The sequence below is a fragment of the Protomyctophum parallelum genome (assembly GCF_964188405.1).
Source record: "Protomyctophum parallelum genome assembly, chromosome: 1".
Taxonomy (NCBI): Eukaryota; Metazoa; Chordata; class Actinopteri; order Myctophiformes; family Myctophidae; genus Protomyctophum; species Protomyctophum parallelum.
This window is the reverse complement of record NC_139697.1, coordinates 91,521,234-91,539,918: the sequence shown is the minus strand read 5'-3', so window position 1 is coordinate 91,539,918 and position 18,685 is coordinate 91,521,234. Positions and strand designations below refer to the sequence as shown.

Sequence of the window (18,685 nt, the reverse complement as noted above, 5' to 3'; positions counted from 1 at the left end):
AATTTTGTCTTTATGTTATGATGATTTAATATACCATTGTAGTATCAATACAACAGCTCAAACATCTTTCTGCTGTTGCAGTCAGCAGATATGGGACTTTATTTTTTTGTTATTTATAAATTATTAGTGTTTACAAAATTAATGAGTTTCTCTGAGCCTCCTCCTAGCCCCCCCCTCTCTCTCTCACACACACACACACACACACACACACACACACACACACACACACACACACACACACACACACACACACACGCGCGCGTTCTCTCTTTCTCTCTGTTTCGTTTCTCTCTAGCTCCCTCTCCCTTTAGCCTCCGTCCCCTCTCTCTCTCTCTCTCTCCCTCATATATAATAGAACCAGTGTGCGTGTTCCTCAGTAGTAACCACGCCTCTACAGTCACTCTCACACCAAGATGGCGGCGTGCACAACGATGGGACGTAGCAGGAGCAACATCCTTGCTCTTTCTGTTTTTATTGTGCTCCATCTGCTCCTCAGCGGCTGTGTGTCAGCTCCGACGGGCAACGGGACAGGTATGTCACATTTAGACTGAAATAACATCCAACTGAGAAAAAACTATTTGTTTTTGGCCGAATAAGTCGATTGCTATAGCTAGCAGTACCTCACAATGACAGACAACACAAAACAACTATAGTTTACACATAGAAGGCTATAGACTACTGTAGCTAGATGTGATTTATTGTTATAGTGAATGCTTCGTGGTAGAGGTAGACAGTGAAGTTGAATGACGACGCTCTCTCTCTCTACCACATACATTTGGTCAAGACTTGATGCCTAGGGGCGTCTTAAGCGCGCGCGTGTTTGTGTGTGTGTGTGTGTGTGTGTGTGTGAGAGAGAGAGAGAGAGAGAGAACTTGTCCCAGATGTCCATGTCATATATCTGAGCTAATAATAATTACCCTGTCTAGAGAAGTGGGCTGGGCCCTCATTTAGAAACCCTTTGAAGCTGACCTGTGGAGTCGTGGCCCTCAGGAAAAAGTAATTATGTCAGACCTGTAGGGTGAGGGTCTCCTTTAGTGAGTCAGCCCACTGAAACCTATAAACACTGGCCTCAGGCCTGGATCTGCCATGTCGGAGGCAGTGGCTCTCATAAAGTGGGGTCCACGGAGCCCACAGGGGTTTGAAATATATATCGTGTAACTCTTGACGGTGTATAAATGGAACCAAATTGACCCACTTGAAATGAAAATTGAAATGGTAGTGAGTTTTGGACTGTTGTTGTTGACAGTAGATAGATGCTGCGTTTTGTTTACACAGTACGACTGTTACTAAAGATAGACAACCTCTGGGGTAACTTATCAAGTTGCAACATGCATGTCTGCCTCAGCTGGTATTGACTGAAAGTTGGAGTCGGACTCTATCCTCTTCATAACAGTGATATAGATACTTACAGCATCACACTAACCACTGTAGGTGTCTAGCGTAGCATACGCTTGTTGTGTAAATACTAGGAATACATTATGTAATAACTACTGAATACCAATACAATTCATCTTTTATGCTGAACAATGTAGATGTAGGCCTTCATTTGGCATTATTTGATCAGACATGTTGACTTGAGTTATATCCAGAATGATACGCGTGCCATCCATTTTATGTGTGGAAAAATGGCAGAAAATCAAGTCATATTGACGTTAGAGCATGTCTGCAGCAGTGGGGAGTGGGGAGTGGGGACATGTTGGCCTCTTTCCTGTTCATAACCATGATGGTTACAGCATCACACTGACCTCATTGTAGGTAGCGACTGGCTGGCATAGTAGGTTTATAATATCTGGACCAATACCAATCTGATCTCAATATATAGATAGACACAAAATGATAACTAATAAGTATATATTTTATGTCTTGTGACATTATATGTTTTAAAATAGTCCACACACCACACAACCATAAGGACAGCTGTGGACGATATTATTAGGATCACTTTCAGGGAGTTTTGATAAACGATAGAAAAATCTGAATTTACAGGGCGTCAGGTTCAACATACAGCTATCGGTCAACAGTGTGGATGCTCGATTCATATCAGGACTTTTTGTGTTAATGTTTTAGCCTTTCATGGTTACCACGTGCTGTTTACATTTCAGACTAATTAAGTATTCAATCAGTCATCATTTGATCACATATGTTGGGTTACTTATCCTTTTCCCATCAGAGAGACATACCATCCTATTTATGTGTGGTAAAATAGCAGAAAATCAAGTGGTATTGCTGTGTCTTCTGACATATAAGTCAGTTCTCTTATTGTAAAGACCTTTTTTGTTGTTGCCTGGAATCTCCCCCAATATCCAATAGAACCTTTTTGAATAACTTCCTTTTCTGACAATTATTGTTCTCAATTGACCTCAGTTGAGATAACTGGGAGAAAATAACATTAAACTGTAAAGGCGAGCTCACTATCGGGTTTAGGGAAGGAAATGACACCCTAACGGACTGAACATGTTCCCCTATACATTCATTGTGTGCAAGCCACTGTAGACTCTTTTCTGTTGTTTTTAGTTACACAGGGTGGGTCTGGTATAGTTGCTTAGTTGTCACATGAGCCACCATAATAGGCTAAATTACACCTGAGTCAGACTAGTCTGATGGGTTTAACCACTTTCTGCATTCTACCTAACCCCTATTTTGGGACCGTCATTTCGGCATAGGCACTGGCAGACACAACAGCAGATCTACAAGCTCACAAAACGTCACTTTGTTAATCGCTGTTCGCTTGTAGATCTGCTATTTTAGCTATTTGTGATATGATTAGGGCTTAAGTCTTAGACTTATACTTGTCTTCATAGCTGAGGTCTTATGGAATTCATAAACAAGGCTTTACTTTAGATTTTCACTTTGTTTGTTTTTGTTCATATCATATTATCCTGGGTCTAGTTTTGGCTTTAAGATGCATTAACATACAGGACTGTATTTTGCGTGTCTTAAGTACCAGGTCTTATTACTTAACTTAAGACCTGGAGGCGTGGTCAATGCTCTTTGGCCACTCAGAATAGCCAAATGGCATTGATCACGCCTCCAGGTCTTAAGTTAAGTAATGAGACCTGGTACACGCAAAATACAGCCCACAGTAACTAACTACGCAACTTTGACAACAAGTATGTCGGATGATGTTTCAAGTCTCTACGAGTTGATCGTATTACCTCATAAATGCCAGACCATCTGCGTGATGCATATGCACTATTAGAGCAAACATTACTGATAATGTTGCCTAGCTAAGTACTTCTTCTGTTGTACCGTTAGTTAGAGCCAACTTTATTGATATAAGTAGCCTTATATTAATATTAACGATCTAGGCTAGCTATTATGAAAGGGGAGATTATGTTTTTGTCCATCTGTGTGTCCGTGACTAATCTCACAAACCACAGCACTGATCACATTTTTGTGCACGCAGCGCAGCTAGTAGGCCAAGGAAATAAATCCCAGAACATTTTACAAATGCACAGAAAAATCCACCAAACCAAACATCTGTCCTGCTCAAATATGGCGTTCCCCAATGTCATCATTGATGATATACTAGTATGATATCGATATGTATATCCAGTATAGACTACTGTATACATCATACATTTCACATACGCTCACTGCTTTCTGCTATGCTCTATACGCACATATAATGTATTGGCCATATCTAATGCGTATGACCTCGGTCTTATGTGATATTTGATATACTGTACACTATACTTTATACTTTATATGACATGATATACAGTATATTATATAGATTCACACACACACACACACACACACACACACACACACACACACATATAATGTATTGGCCATAGCAAATGCCTATGACCTGGTTCTTACAAACAGAATTTAATGCCATTGACGCACAGCTCACATTTTGTGACCATTGCCTTCACAAAGGTCTCCTGTTTATCCTGAGTATTTATGCTGGCTGTGGCCCATCGGTATGAATGAATAGTGTCTTTCTTCTCTCGAGGCGCTTCTAGCTCAGGACCTCAAATCCCATGAGTTTCTCCTCCCATCTTAGACCAAGCAACGCCTTCTAGCCGCAAAATAATGTTGACTCTTGTTTGTTAATTAAATGGTGTCATTTGTTCTGGATGCCTGGCTAAACGGCATTGGTAAAAAAGCACAAGATGAAGTCGAATACAAAGAAACTGCAATAATGGAGTGTGTTTCAGCACTGGGTGGGATGCGGCCATCTGTTGCATTGGGTCTTTTCATCGTTAAGTTGTTCCATTTTACAACGCTGGCCTGTGGGGAATCGTTTTAAGTTGCAAGGAAACGACCGGGAGCTGAAAAGTACAACAAATGGTCTTGCAAAAAAAAAGAAAAAAGCCACTGAACCGCTTCCCTAAAACAATCACTGCAGTTACCGGTAACCACATTAACTCTGGCATCCCGGGTGCTTTTGAAGGAGGGAAGAAACTAGAAAGTATATTGTATATTTTCAAAAATGTTATAGAAAATAGCTGATCTACAACAATCTCATTGTGATTGTAGATCAAGGAATTTTAAGTGATGTGTTTTGTAAATTAAGAAAGTGGGTGAGGGTTTGCTCATCTGTCCAGCTTTTCAGCTTTTTTGTTGGAACATATATTTAAGTAATGTATATTAATTTATAAAATATATTTATCACTGAGGGGTCCTCTCCCTTGATATCAAAACCTGAAAATGTACTTTCTGTTCACTAAAGAGCTGGAGAGACCCCTTAGAAAATGCTCTATATAGCAATAATTATCTTAATATAGTTATTTAACACTTGCTTGAATAAAAAAAAGAATAGAGCATACGTATAGCTCTATACTTAATACTTACTAATTGATTATTAGGAAGACGTATACCGTATTTTCAACATTTGTTGCAGGCCCAGATTTTACTGTATGATGTCTTTATTTTACAAGGGCCAGTTTCAAGTTGCAGCTGCCCATAGGTGCTCTTTGAGAGCGGTTTTGAAAGAGTCTAGGGATTCACATTTCTCAATGGCTATTGGTAGGGCGTTCCACATTTTAGCGGAAATGATTTAAACCCTTGTTTGAGCCGAATCTGGGTTGCACGTGGTTTGTTGAACTCCCTCTGGTGTAGTGATTGTTGAACTTTAGGAAGTATTTTGACAGGTACATGGGTATCTTAGTGGTGTTGCGGATCTTGTAGATCAGGCCCATTCAACCCTAAGCCATTCCAAAATCTCCAGCCTATCAAAATGAGCAGGGGTGAGGTGGGTTCTCGGAGTAAGGCCAAGTAGTAGTATGACCAGTTTGTTTTGGGAAGTCTGGAGCCTTGTTTTAAGGGCCTTTGAGGTGCTGTGGTACCATGAGGTGCATGCATAGTCGAAGAAACCTTGTATGAGGGCTCCTGTTAGGGTCTTCAAGGTTATTTTGTTGACCAGTGAGGAGATCCTGTAGCCTAAAGGAATCTTGTTCTTTGGTTGAGTTGTTTGCTTACATTGGTGGCCATTTTATCACAGGAAAGATTTGCCTCCAGGAAGGAACCTAGGTAGGTAATTTCATCTTTCCTGTGATAATATTGTCACCCACTTTAACCCATTTAGGACTGTTATGTTGCTATATACTGTGTAGCAACAAGAACCCCAAAAGGGGTTTCCGTCCTGATTTGAATGGGTTAACTGAGAAGCTGTCTGCCTTGCTGAGATTACTATTTGATCCAAAGAGAATGGATTCAGTTTTTCCCAGGTGTAGTGATGGTTTGTTCAGCGAGCCAGGTGCAGATTCTACCCAGTTCAGAGGGCCTGAACCTGCAGTTTGTTTCTGTCCGAGACCAGCAGTGCCGAGTCATCCATGAACGGGAACAAGTTGCAGTCACAAGTTGAAGTCATGTAGTTTATGATGAAACGGAGTAGGATGAACATGCAGTTCTCTTTCCATTCTTCGTTGAATGTTTTGTTTTCACTGTCAACTTTAGGCCTACTCTTGACTTTTGGATGAAAAAGTGTGGTTCACATGTTTTAAACAAAACACAGTTTATTTCCGTTTTTAAGAGGAAACCTTGAATCATGAATGAGATCTTGTTTGAAAAGGAGTACAAATAAAATGTACGTTTGTAACATAACAAATGTTTTGTTATGATGAACTAAATGTACTGTTAACCCTTGGACTACCAATCCCAATTTTTTTGTTTGGGTAACAAATTGGCATATTTTTAATTCATCATTTAAACATTAATAGTAGTTAGTACACCACACACACACACCTATTTATTAACGTTCATAGCAATATAGTTATTTTCCCCTCGTGAGGCCATCGATTGTGTTCTGCCCCGCCATCTAATCATGGCTTGGAAAAGAAGAAAACTTAGGCTGATGTATTGATTGAGCAGTGAGGATTCATGCATTTCTCAATAGCTTCACTCACTTAGAATGTTGGAAAAGAAGGTGTTAAAAGTGTTAAGTCAGTAAAGGCTCATACATAGTCTGGATTTACGGTGGTGGGGTGACCACCGAACTACAACATGACGTCACGAGCCGCGGTGAAGAGCAAACCACCGCCACCGCTCCAGCCCTTCTCTCTGTTTTTACTCACCACCGCTCAACGTTATTTCAGCTCCGGTGGTCAGCTCACCACCGGAGCGGTGGTCACCTCATCACCGATAATCCAGACTATGAATAGGCCTTAAGGATGGCATTCTGTCTCTGATTGAAAATGAACAACTGTATTGTTTAAATGTTTGGGTCAATATTAGTTAAATGAACACATGATTTGTACCATTTGAGCCCCTGCACAAACTAGGGATGTGTAAATGTGTCCAAAATGAAAATCGATTTGTATAATTCAATATTAACGATTAATCGATGAATCGTTTTTTTGGGGGGGGGGGCTTTTTTTTCCTTTTTTTTTTAATGAACCCTACAAATAAAATAAATCTTCCCCCCAAGGGGTACCTAAGTCAAAAAAGTTTGGGAACCCCTGATGTAGTTGATTAACAATAATTGTAACTCTTGAGAGTTAATAAGGGTTAATTTGGTTACTAACTCCATCTTTTAAAAGAGGACCACTGGTGGTCCCTGGACCACTGTTGATCCAATTGATCACCATAGCAACCCCAGCCTAGGCCTGATTAGGTAAATTCCCAACACCTGCTAAATCCTCCAAACCTGTATCTTGATTGGAATCAATTTCCACTCAGTCATGCAGCTACACAGACACATCCCAGGCACACTTTGGTAGGCCTATAACCCTGTCCTGTTTGGATGACAATATTGCCTTTCCAACAGATTTTCATTTTTTTTTTTAAACAGAAAAAAAAACAAAACGATTATCGATTATTAATTTTCATAATCGATTTCGGGTCCTATCAACGATAATCGATTAATCGGACCCATCCCTAGCACAAACATTTTTATATTTTATGCGAGTTGTGTTTTGTGTGTACAGAAATGTGAAGACTTAACCTTTTGATTTCCCTTTTTTTTTTATAACAGCGGGTGTCCAGGATGGGGGCGACAGCACCCCAGCTGTTGCCATGACGACTCCAGACAAAGACCCAGCTGTGGCCCTCAGTGATGGAAGGACGCCCGAGGAGCCAGGTGCTGCTGTTGGCGGAAACACTCCGTCAGAAGTAACTGTGGATGAGCCGGAGCCAGAATCGGCGCCGGAGCCCAAACCTGCAACTACAACCAAGGGTCAGACGATGGCTCTTGATGAAGACAAGGCAACGGTCACGGAGGAGTCGCCTGATGTTCAGTCCCCGGCTCAAGTACCCGAAGGAACTCCAGAACCCCAAGGAGCTACAGGAGACCCGGTGGAGCAAGAAACACCCGTCATTATCGCCGAATCTGACGACAAACAACCAGAGCCGTCTGTCAGCCAAAACGCACCGGCCCAAGACGGTACAGACAAGGCGAATGACGACACACCGGAGGGGGCAGAAGATGTAGCTGTTCAGCCACAGGGTCTACCTGTGTCTCCTGACGCCGAGCCTCCGAAAGTGTCTACAACAACTCCTCCCAAAGTGCCCACCACTGTCCAAGCTCCCGAACCGGTCGAGCCGACCCAGGCGGACGTGTCCGACTCCAAAGTGGTAACCGACGTCCAAGACCCGTCCACAGAGCAGGATGTTGTTCCGGACGTCCCGCAGGCCACAATCGAGGAGCCCCGCTCCAACGACTATGATGACGACGAGGACGACGAAGAAGCCTACCCCGACAATTTGAGCCCGATCAACCGGGACGACGATGGCGGCGCAAACGACGACGGCGGCGACGACGAGTTTGACCCGAATGTGGACGGCATCGACCAGAGCAAAGACCTGGTGGCCTTCAGCCAGCAGGACTCTGGGAGGATGGAGGTGACGCGCTACAAGGCCACCACCGTCTACAACACCGAGGACGAGGACTCACACTTCTTCTTTCACCTGGTCATTCTGGCCTTCCTCGTGGCCATCGTCTACATCACCTACCACAACAAGAGGAAGGTGAGAGAGCGCGTGAAAACCCAGCACTTACTTACACAGCGTGAATGATCTTGTAATCCGGGGACAGTGGTTTGCAAACTTTGCATGCCCAAGGGCAAGGCACACTAATGGGGAGTTAAAATCTCAACAAGGCATCCCTGTATTCGTAGTGGAAATAGCCGCTACCACAAAATAAATAAAATGCATTCATATTAATATGCCAGGTAGAAAGTGGTTAAAACCGGGACACATTGGTTGCGTAACTGCCCATACCAATGTCATCTTAATGAGTGTTGTGTCTTCAAGTCAGCCATTCTACCTCTTCTAGAATCAGCAACATTTAACTCCTTTGACTTTCATCTCTCTTCGTATCTTTCACCCATACTCTCCTCTTTCTCTGCGCTCCAGATCTTCCTCCTGGCCCAGAGTCGTCGCTGGAGGGACAGTCTGTGCTCTCGTAACAACGTGGAGTACCACCGTCTGGACCAGAACGTCGCCGAGGCCATGCCCTCCCTCAAGATGACGCGGGACTACATCTTTTGATTCGCGGCGAAGGAAACTTAAGACTGAACAAAGCTAGTTGGCCTATACTACTATGCTATGTTGCACGACGGCGCCGCGCACTGTAAACGGCAGCCCTACAAGCTCACAATGCAGCGTATCCATGATGCGTTGTGAGCTCGTAGTTCAGCTGTTTTCGTCGCTCACCGCTGTCGTACGATCCGAGTATGAAGTGGGCTTTAGCCTTTCCGGCCTGGCTGGACTGACACATTGTTCTTTGCTTTAGCCCTATAAAGCTCAAATTGGCACTTTGTTCTAATTTCGAGGCAAACCCTGAGAACGGGGTAAAGTTGATCAAGTTGTTTTTCTCGGTGTAGTATGGCACCATTTTATTTTCAAACCCTTCTGTCATTGGTATTTGTTAAAGAGTTCTAACATTATTTGATAGTGATACCCATAGGACAAAAGGATAATTCTAAATGAATTACTTTATTTTGATTTTGATATGATTTGCTTTTGAGGGGATTTTAATTTGTCTTAATGGGAAGAGTGTTTCAGCCTTACGGTTCTTCTACAATACATGCCTGTTTCTTTGCACATTTTATTTTATCCTATGTTCAAATATAGTAGCTATGAATATGTGTAAATATAATCTTTAGATAATATAATATTAATTATATAATGTTTAATACATGTTTTTATTTACCACAAGAAAGTTCTGTGTGTAACTGTTAATCCATAAATCAACTCGGTCCATGTGACGTAACGGTGTTATGCACACTTTGGCACAGCAAATTCTTCAAAGCCGCAATACAGAAATAGCAAACAGAATGCATATAGTCATTCCAAAAGGTATACAACCCCCTTGACTTTTAGTTGTGCTATATAACATGCATATCTTGTACTTTAAAAGAAAGCCAACTTACTTTCAGTTGTCTTTGGGCCCAATTGCTTCAGGTGTGATGTTTGTCATTGGTGGTCTCTGAAATGGCATTGACAACTCCTTAGTAAAAGTGGAAGTAACTAGTAACAAATTCATATAAATAGGAATGTGGATACTTTTATCAGATGACTTGCCCTCACTTCCCATTCCATATTAACCTTAACATACAGTCCAATGATTTATTTTTCACTTTGTGTAAAAGTGTGCATGAAATCATGTATCATTCATTGAAATCTGCGTATCTGAAGGGATGAGTTCTATGCTCAAGCTATTTAAGTGGATACCTATTTTTGACACGATTAGGACTTGCTAATGACATACAGTATATCACCTTTTTATTTAAAGTGGTACCTCTACTACTAATTTAACTGTCCAGATTGTTGCTATGCACAAATCCCAAGGCTGGCCCTCTTTGTTTATGACTTCGATGAAGTCTCTGTCATTTTATTGCAGTCTTCATGCTGATAAATGAGTTCCCTCACTCTCACGGAGAAGTTTTTATTTTTGGGTTGTCATTCAGGTACCTCCAACACAGTAAAATTACGGGTACATTTGTATATTTTCAGAGTTCTTATTAACCCTTTTGGATTTGACTGTGTACTATGACTCAAACAAACTCTTAGTTCATTTGAGATGTTGCACTCCTTATACAATATCAGTGGTTCTCAAACATTTTCATCTGAAGGACCCTCAAATTGTATTTGGCCGCAGATCCCCCAGTAGAAAATATGTTTGTGCCAGGGACAAGTGTTTAACTGGTTCCTCATCTTTCTGCGAACCCTCCCAAGGACTCCTGGGTGTTGAGAACCACCGCCTTAATGTGCATGTTGGCACTGAAATGGACGTCATTGTCATTTTGTCACTCTTAATTGTACTCCGTGTCACAAGACCAGTTTGTCTTATTGTCACAAGCCTGCATTTGAAAAAGGATCAAAATGTCAAATCTGTGACATGGATCCATTTTCATTTCCCAAACTCATTCAATTATTTACAGTAATGTTTTTGAGGCACAAGGAAAAGCAGTGTGTTGAATATTTTAACTTCATGTCAGGAGTGGCATGGTGCCATACAGTATACTGTAGCTGTGAGGGAGAAGGGATGATGGTGTTTGTACACTGCTTTTGCAATCAAATGTAGAAATACAATCTCGTTTTTGTTTGTTTTGGTCAAATAAAGCACAATTGTGTATGGATCTCTCACATGTAACGTCTCATTTCATGTCTGATGTTGAACAAATATTGCCAATTGTCTTGCTTAATAAGGCTGCAATCCAGAACTCAAGTTAATGAATAGAATGTTATTTAAATCAATCTTTAGAGTATGTTACATATAATACAACATACGTGCACAGGTGGTTTTCCATTCAGAAATGTTAGAACCTAGTGTGCGCGCAGGCAGGTGGACAGTGGATGAGCACACCAGTTGACAGATGCATCTTTACACTTCCTGTACATTTTCTGCCAGTCTGTACCAATGAAAAGTTCAAAGCCATTGGGGGCAGTTTACAAAGATAAGGAAATAAAAGGAAGAAAGGAGTATATAGTAGAGCCATTTTTTGAAAGCAAAAGCATCTGTCTGTCTCTGGTCTTACTCTGTGACACCGGAGGGTGTTTAGAAAGAGCAAAGTGGAGGAAGAAATTAGACAAAATTACATAGGTGCCCTTAATAATAAGAAACTACATTTTTAAAGCAATTCTCTAAACAGTGTAACAAAGTGCTCTTCTTGGACCTTCCCACGGCTAGGCTACCACCTCTACAGTATTAAGCAAATAATGATCTCTCCGCAAAATAATGGCAATCTCACCACCAAATGACACATATTTTGTATACCATTATTTGGGGGTCGTATGCGATCGTAGTTGTATCAATTTATGCCATTTGATTGTGCAGGTTGGTGCGTCATCATCATTCATTGAGGCACAGATGTAGTAAGTTATTTATTCACTAGATGGCAGCAAACACGCACGAATATATTGCATTTCAAACCATGGCGTTAACTCTGCTCCCGGTGGGCTACTACTAGACTAGAGTTTGTCTTACTGTTGCTTTGACTGTGGATGAGAGAGAGACAATTATAGTTCATCTGCACATGGTTCAAAGGCGCACACGGTACATATATTCTTTATTATGTGTTCTTTTTTATTGTGTTGTATATTTCTGTAAATGTGGAACTGCAGACTTTATTGACAAGTTGGACTCACATGTGTGGACTCTCACTAACTAAGGACTCTGCTTCCTTGTGTATGGACTAAAAAACCTGAACAAAATGTCTTTGTTTCCTTATTGTAGTTTTCACGGTGTCTTGGTGACTGGAGGAGTTGAAAGTCGCATGGAAAATAAAACCAATATCAGACATCTGTATGATGCGTGGACATACTTGAACCTGTGCAGCGTCAGCTACAAGGCCAATGATAATTTGTCAGTGCTTGACGAAGCGTCCTCCGCAGCCGCAAAGGTAACGTTTCAAAAAACCTTTGCTGTGATATGTTTCTACACACGTAAACACACAGTGACTGATTTCTGAAAGTATTTGGGCTTTGGAAGTTTGGAAAAGCCTGTTTGTTTGGAAAACGTCAAAAGCCTGTTTGTTTACTTTGGAAAAGACTGTGTGTGAAATTATGAGAAAATAAGCAATTAAATGACGAAAACAAAACAACAAAAAGAAATAGAACTAGAAAAAGTGCCCTTCTGGGCACAGGTCTCCACCAGGATTCTTCCTCAGCCTAGTGGGAATATGCGTGCACAGTCTCATCGCAATGGGACGCTGCGTTGAGGAGTTGTGGCGATTTGTACAAAGCGGGCTACTCCTGAAAACTGTAGGAGCCAATCGTGGCCAATCAGGATGGAATATGAGAAATCAAACAAACCTGTCTTGATCACATGACTATGGAGATCATGTGTACCGATTTGCGTGACATTTGGATAAAATCTGAAGTAATAATAGAAAATGTGTTTTACATATGTCGGCCTCCTGGTGGCGCTATAAAGAGCAGATGTGAAAAATTCCAGACAAAGGTTTTTCCTTGGCCTCTAGGGAGTTGGCATACAAAGTTATCCACAGATCCGTGCAGTTAGAGGTAAAAACACTTTTCGGCCAGTTATAGCGCCACCTTGAGGCTGAGTTGAAATTGTTCATGTGGCATTTCGGAATGTGGGTGCACAATTTCAGGGAAATCACGCGATGTGTTCATGATTTGCAGCATTTTGTTTGAAACTGAGCACTCCTGTGAACTTTGGAAGCCAATGTTAACCAATCAGGATGGAGTGTGAGAAATCTGAAAGACCCGTTTCGTTGAATGGCTCTAGAGAGACTGTGTACCAATTTGCGTAATGTTTGGACAAAATCTGTAGGTGTACTGTGCAAAAACTTGTTTTGCACAAAGCGGCCTCCTGGTGGCGCTATAACAGGCCGTTCTGGAAAGTTTGAGGCAGAGGTTCATCGTTGGCATCATAGACTGTAAAAAATATGGACAAAGCGTTCCCCGGGTCTAACATGAACGTAAAATGAAGCCTGTAATAATATGCTAATTCCTGATGTAAGTCGCCATCTTTGGTACCAGCTGGCCATTGGCTGGCTCCGTTTTGTATACCAGCTGGTCATTGGCTGCCCAGACAACGAGGCGGGACTTCCCCCCTTCTTCTCCGTTGGTTTTTATTTTGACTCGAGTGGGAGGGGAATCCCGATCATAGACTGTAATGGTAGCCACGCCCCTCAGAACATACGCGATGGTTTTTCTTCTTTATGGTCATTTTTTTAATTAATGGGACCATAATTTTCCAAAAAGAATATTATGACATTAGAAATGAGACTTTAAACTAGTGACTGGAAGAAGAAAGTATTCATGACCATGTTTATTAAGGTAATACAGTCTAGGTGAAGTTGGGCCAAAATACATGGGCCTCTATGGAGCTATGGGGCTTTTTGGGTCCGGTCCAGCGCCACAACAGGCCATTATATGAACTACCGATTTCAAATGAGGCTTCACGAAATATCTGGCTGACTGCCCCCCTGGTTGGCATCCAGGGAGTGTGTGTGCAAAATTTGGCATCGACCGGGTTAACAGTGGCCGAGATTAGCTGCTCACGGACACACGGACACACGGACGGACGGACACACGGACACACGGACGGACGGACGGACACACGGACGGACGGAGTGCAAAACATACTCTCCCCCCATGCCTTCGGCCTGGTGGAGACAAAAAGTGCTCCTAGAGCAAAGGTCTCCGCCAGGTAGGTTATTGTGGGCCACCAATGTTGGGAATTCAGTCATAGATGATAGAGGTGAGTGGAATTGGTAGAATTGTTGAGGCTGGGTTGATAAAGTTATTGCACAAGTCGACACTCTTGACAGATCCGTCTTGATCACATGACTACAGTATGTACCGAATCCGATTTGCATGATGTTTGGGCAAAAACTGTAGGAATTATATATTAAAAAGTGTTCTAAAAAATGGGCCTCCTGATGGCGTTGCCAATGTGAAAAGGGCATTTCTTCCTCTGCCTTTCACACCAATCGGACACTATTCGAAAACATATATGGAGGGCAATTTTAGAGAAGCTAATTTACCCCTTTTGTTTCTTTGATCACACAACAAATCAAACACATTTCACCCAGAAAGGGCAAATAATTCCAATTCATTTCACTTCACACAGACAAAATGGTAAATGGTGCATTTATATAGCGCTTTTATCCAAGGCGCAAAAAATTGATCTGAAGAAGGCATGAAGGACAGCCCAGATGACGCCTCAACAGTTTTGCCTTTTGTCATAATTTCTGTATTTTCAGCAGCCGGGTGGATTAGGTTGGCCAGGCCGTACCAGTGGGTGGCTATACTCACCACAGGCATGTCGATATATATTGAACGTGCAGCGACCTGGGTGGTGATCCTTGGCAGATAAAACAGCTGGGTTATGGCCATGGCTTATCAAAGCTCACCTCACAGTCTCTCCAGAGTCTCCACAGCCTGCAGATCCATGCGGCCTGGCTTATTAGTTGCCTCCTGAATGGGAGAGGTCAAAGAGACGTCTCCCGCATTGACATGCATCCATATCACGTTCCCACTTGAGAACAAGGCTGCTGCCGAAGGCTAAAGTTGTTCACTTTTCACTTCATTTCCTGGAACATGTAGACTTCTTCAAGCCGTCAGGTAGCAGGAACGAAGGTGGGTGGGACGGGGTCAATTGTATTTTTCAGGAATATTTTCTGCAACTTTTGGTCTTGCAACTTTTGGTCTTCCCACGACAAAAATATATTAGAGGTTAAAGGCTCAATCGTTATTTTCAATTTAATTGAGTCAACTGAGTCCAACCCCTGTCTCATGAGGCGAGGTCACATTTTTATTCGGTGGCCAAAGTACAGTAGTTGAAGTTAGTTCAGCTCGCAAGTGCAAAGAGAGGTTTGGGTTGTATACCTTGCCAAAATAGTTGCTGACTATATAGTGACTATTTTTGATATCTGGCTCAACTTTGGAGTTTGGCAAGGTAACTGTACAACCCAAACCTCTACCGGGTCCTTGCACATTACACCCGGTACTTTCTTCCCTTACTTACACCAAATAGCCTATCCACAAGTTCCAAATGCATGCCATTGCGAGCTACAATTGTAGTGCAAATCAGAACAGAAATAAAAAATATATTGACACTGATTTTAGAGAAATAACGTTCAGGGGGTCTGGAGGAAGACTGAACGAGTGATTCCTTCCTCACTACCAACTGACAAGCTGGCTGCCCTTGAGCAAGGCATTGTGTAATCATGTCCCCTCTACATGTGGATAGAGAATTTCCCCATGCTCGTATGTGTGAGTCAGTATAGCTTCCCAGGCCGTGTGTAGATCTGACGTATAGCATTCGCCTTGCGCAGCTTTATCGACACAGCTCATCGCTCTCTCTGTTTCCGATCATAATATGATCTAAGCCCAGGAATATTATTCCTTACTGGCGTCGCAGCCGTCGCTGTGTGTGTGTGGTCCAATTAGGCTTCCACGAGACTGGCAGTGTCGTCTATTTTAAGAAGCTGGCGCAACCTCACTTGAGAGCCTCTAAGAACCTGTCACATCACAACTACCTGCAGCGCTCTCTGAAATGTCACTCTTTCTGTGTCTCCTGTTTTTCAAGTCCTCTCTTTCTGTCTCTGTCTCTGTCTCTCTCTCTCTCTCTCTCTCTCTCTCTCTCTCTCTCCCGACATGAACAATTACCTTCAAATGAACAGCAATCCTTTTAAAACAAAAGAGAAAAATAACAATAATCTAAATCTGGATTATCTCAAAAGTGGTTTGAGAGACAAGAGTACTTAATCCTTGTGATATTAACCTCAAACTTGCTCTTGCCTTTTAGTTCTTTGTTTTACATATTTGTTGCCATGTCAGATGAGTCGATCGTGTTTGCTGTTTTATCTCTAAAAGGCGAAGCTTTACTCGCTCATCTTGCTACTGCTCAGGACATTTCTGAGCTGTTTTGTCTATTTGATATGCTCTCTCTCTCAATTCAATTCAATTCAATTCAAAGGGCTTTAATGGCATGAGAAAACTAATATGTTTACATTGCCAAAGCAAAAAGTGGAACAAAAGTCAGAATCTCCAATGAATCCATTTCTATGTATCGAGGGGTGGTTGTGTTCCATTTGATATCCTTCTCGGCTTTTATTTTGGGTGCTGAGAAACAAATGTAAGGCCCTTATTAGAAAATCCAAATCCGAACACTATCTATCTCTCACAGTAGATACTGCGAGTAATCACTCCAGCTTCTGGAGAGTAGTCAAAACACTTCAGCAGAAAGGTGCTGCTGGCCCCCCGCCAAAAGTTCGGGTTGGAGACTATGTCAAATGCATTTAATGCTCATTTTAAAAGGGCTGGTCATCTTTTTGACGAGCAAAATGCCGGAGTCCCTCATCAAGGCGCCCATGTGAATACTGGCTCACCTGTTGATTTTGATTTTGACTTCTCTCCTATTCTAGTTTCAGATGTGTTGCGTGCCCTGTCCACACTTGACCCAAAAAAGTCCTCTGGTCCAGATGGTCTCGACCCTTATTTTCTAAGAATTTCGGCCTTGGTGATTGCACAACCGATCACTGACATTTTTATCTCTCTTTAACTACTCAGAGTTTACCAGAAGTGTGGAAACAGGCTCATGTTTCACCACTTCTCAAGGCTGGCGACCCCTGTGACGTCAATAACTACAGGCCTATCTCCAACCTCTCAGCCTTGGCTAAGATTTTGGAGGGCCAAGTATCGACTCAGGTTAAACTCTTTCTTGATGCACATACGATTCTAAACCCAATGCAGTCTGGCTTCAGGGCAAAACATAGTACTGTGACAGCATGCCTTAATGTCATGGATGACATCAGGGATGCCCTGGGCTCAAAATCATTCTGTGCAGCCTTATTCATTGATCTTAGCAAGGCATTTGACACCGTGGACCATCATGTCTTGCTAAATGTCCTCTCGAATACTGGTTTTCGCCATAATGTGCTAGGCTGGTTTAAAAGCTACTTATTTGGCCGCACACAGTGTGTTAAATTTGGTGACACACTGTCTGACTCTATCACCCTAGAGACAGGAGTCCCTCAAGGTTCCATTCTAGGACCTTTGCTTTTTCTGCTGTATGTGAACCATATTTGTAGTCAATCCAAGCATAGTAGGTATCATATGTATGCAGATGACACAATTCTGTATTCCTGTGCCCCCTCACTTGATGTGGCAGTGTCAAACTTGGCCTCTGACTTTGTCTCCTTGCAGCATGAACTGCTAAACAGCAAATTGCTATTAAACGGCCACAAAACCAAGGCCATGCTATTTTCTCCAAATAGCCTAGTCAATGTCCCCTCAAATATCACCACTCTGGATGGAGTATCCATCGAATGGGTTGAGTTGTATAAATATCTTGGGATTTGGTTGGACAACAAGTTAAACTTCAAACACCACATTGACACCTTGGCAAAAAAGCTTAAGTTCACACTGAGCTTCTTCTACAGAATGAAGTCCTGCTTTTCTAATGCTTCTCGCAAAAAGCTGGTTACAGGCCTTTTCATGTCGCAGCTTGATTATGGAGATACTGTCTACCGCTTTGCTAGTTCCTCAACTCTGAGCAAACTTGACCCCCTGTTTCATGCTGCATTGAGGTTTATAACCAATTCCCCCTATAGGACTCATCACTGTACTCTGTACGCCCTTGTGGGTTGGTATTCCTTAACGCAGGGGTCGGCAACCCAAGATGTTGAATGAGCCATTTTCGACCAAAAAAAATAATTCAAAATCTATCTGGAGCCGCAAAAATGTAAGCCTTAAAATGCTTATATAATGAAGACAAAAGGGCTGCAAGTGGATATTAGCCTATCTATCAAAATAAAAAGTGCGCTATGGTTTAACTTTCATTACGGGCACGTTCGGAAATAGCGCACTGAGCGCACTGTGCAATGCAAACTAATATAGGCGAGTGCGCTTCCGTAATTGTCTGGAAGAACATTCCATGTTTTCCACACAAGTGTGTCGTGTTTTGGGAGGTTTACAATATCGGTATTTGCCTGTATGCTTATTAATCTGCAGTGACAAACTATCAAACAATAAAAAAGTAACGTTGAAAGACATTTCCAGGGAAAGCATGCTAAGTTTGCATGAATGAGAGAAAGAGGGCTGTTGCAGTCGCAGAACTGCTGAAGAAAGCAGAAGGGAGCAAAGTCAGCAAACTAACTTTTAAGAAGTGGATCGCAGCTTACTCCACCACTCATGCTGGCTGCTGCTATAGTTTCGTTGCAACACGGGAGATAATACGTCTATATGACTCCTTCAACGTCTATATGACTCCTTCATATACTGTAGTCACCGTCTGAACGGCTTGCCACGTTTTATT

General features: G+C 42.2%; 1 protein-coding gene across 1 annotated transcript; it reads left to right on the top strand.

Moving 5' to 3' along the window:
* Nucleotides 1-392: 392 nt before the first annotated feature.
* cUnh5orf15 (chromosome Un C5orf15 homolog) lies at nt 393-11,035 on the top strand. The gene is made up of 3 exons (XM_083768515.1): nt 393-531; nt 7,424-8,415; nt 8,803-11,035. Exons 1-3 carry the CDS (start codon nt 414-416, stop codon nt 8,935-8,937), a joined length of 1,245 nt encoding a protein of 414 aa, XP_083624641.1. The 5' UTR covers nt 393-413; the 3' UTR covers nt 8,938-11,035.
* The last annotated feature ends 7,650 nt before the right edge of the window (nt 11,036-18,685 follow it).

Excerpts from the sequence above, each read along its gene's own strand:
- cUnh5orf15 (XM_083768515.1), top strand. The coding sequence starts at position 414 with ATGGCGGCGTGCACAACGATGGGACGTAGCAGGAGCAACATCCTTGCT. Across the intron at positions 532-7,423 it reads TCCGACGGGCAACGGGACAG|CGGGTGTCCAGGATGGGGGC; the intron begins GTATGTCACATT and ends TTTTTATAACAG. Across the intron at positions 8,416-8,802 it reads CCTACCACAACAAGAGGAAG|ATCTTCCTCCTGGCCCAGAG; the intron begins GTGAGAGAGCGC and ends TCTGCGCTCCAG.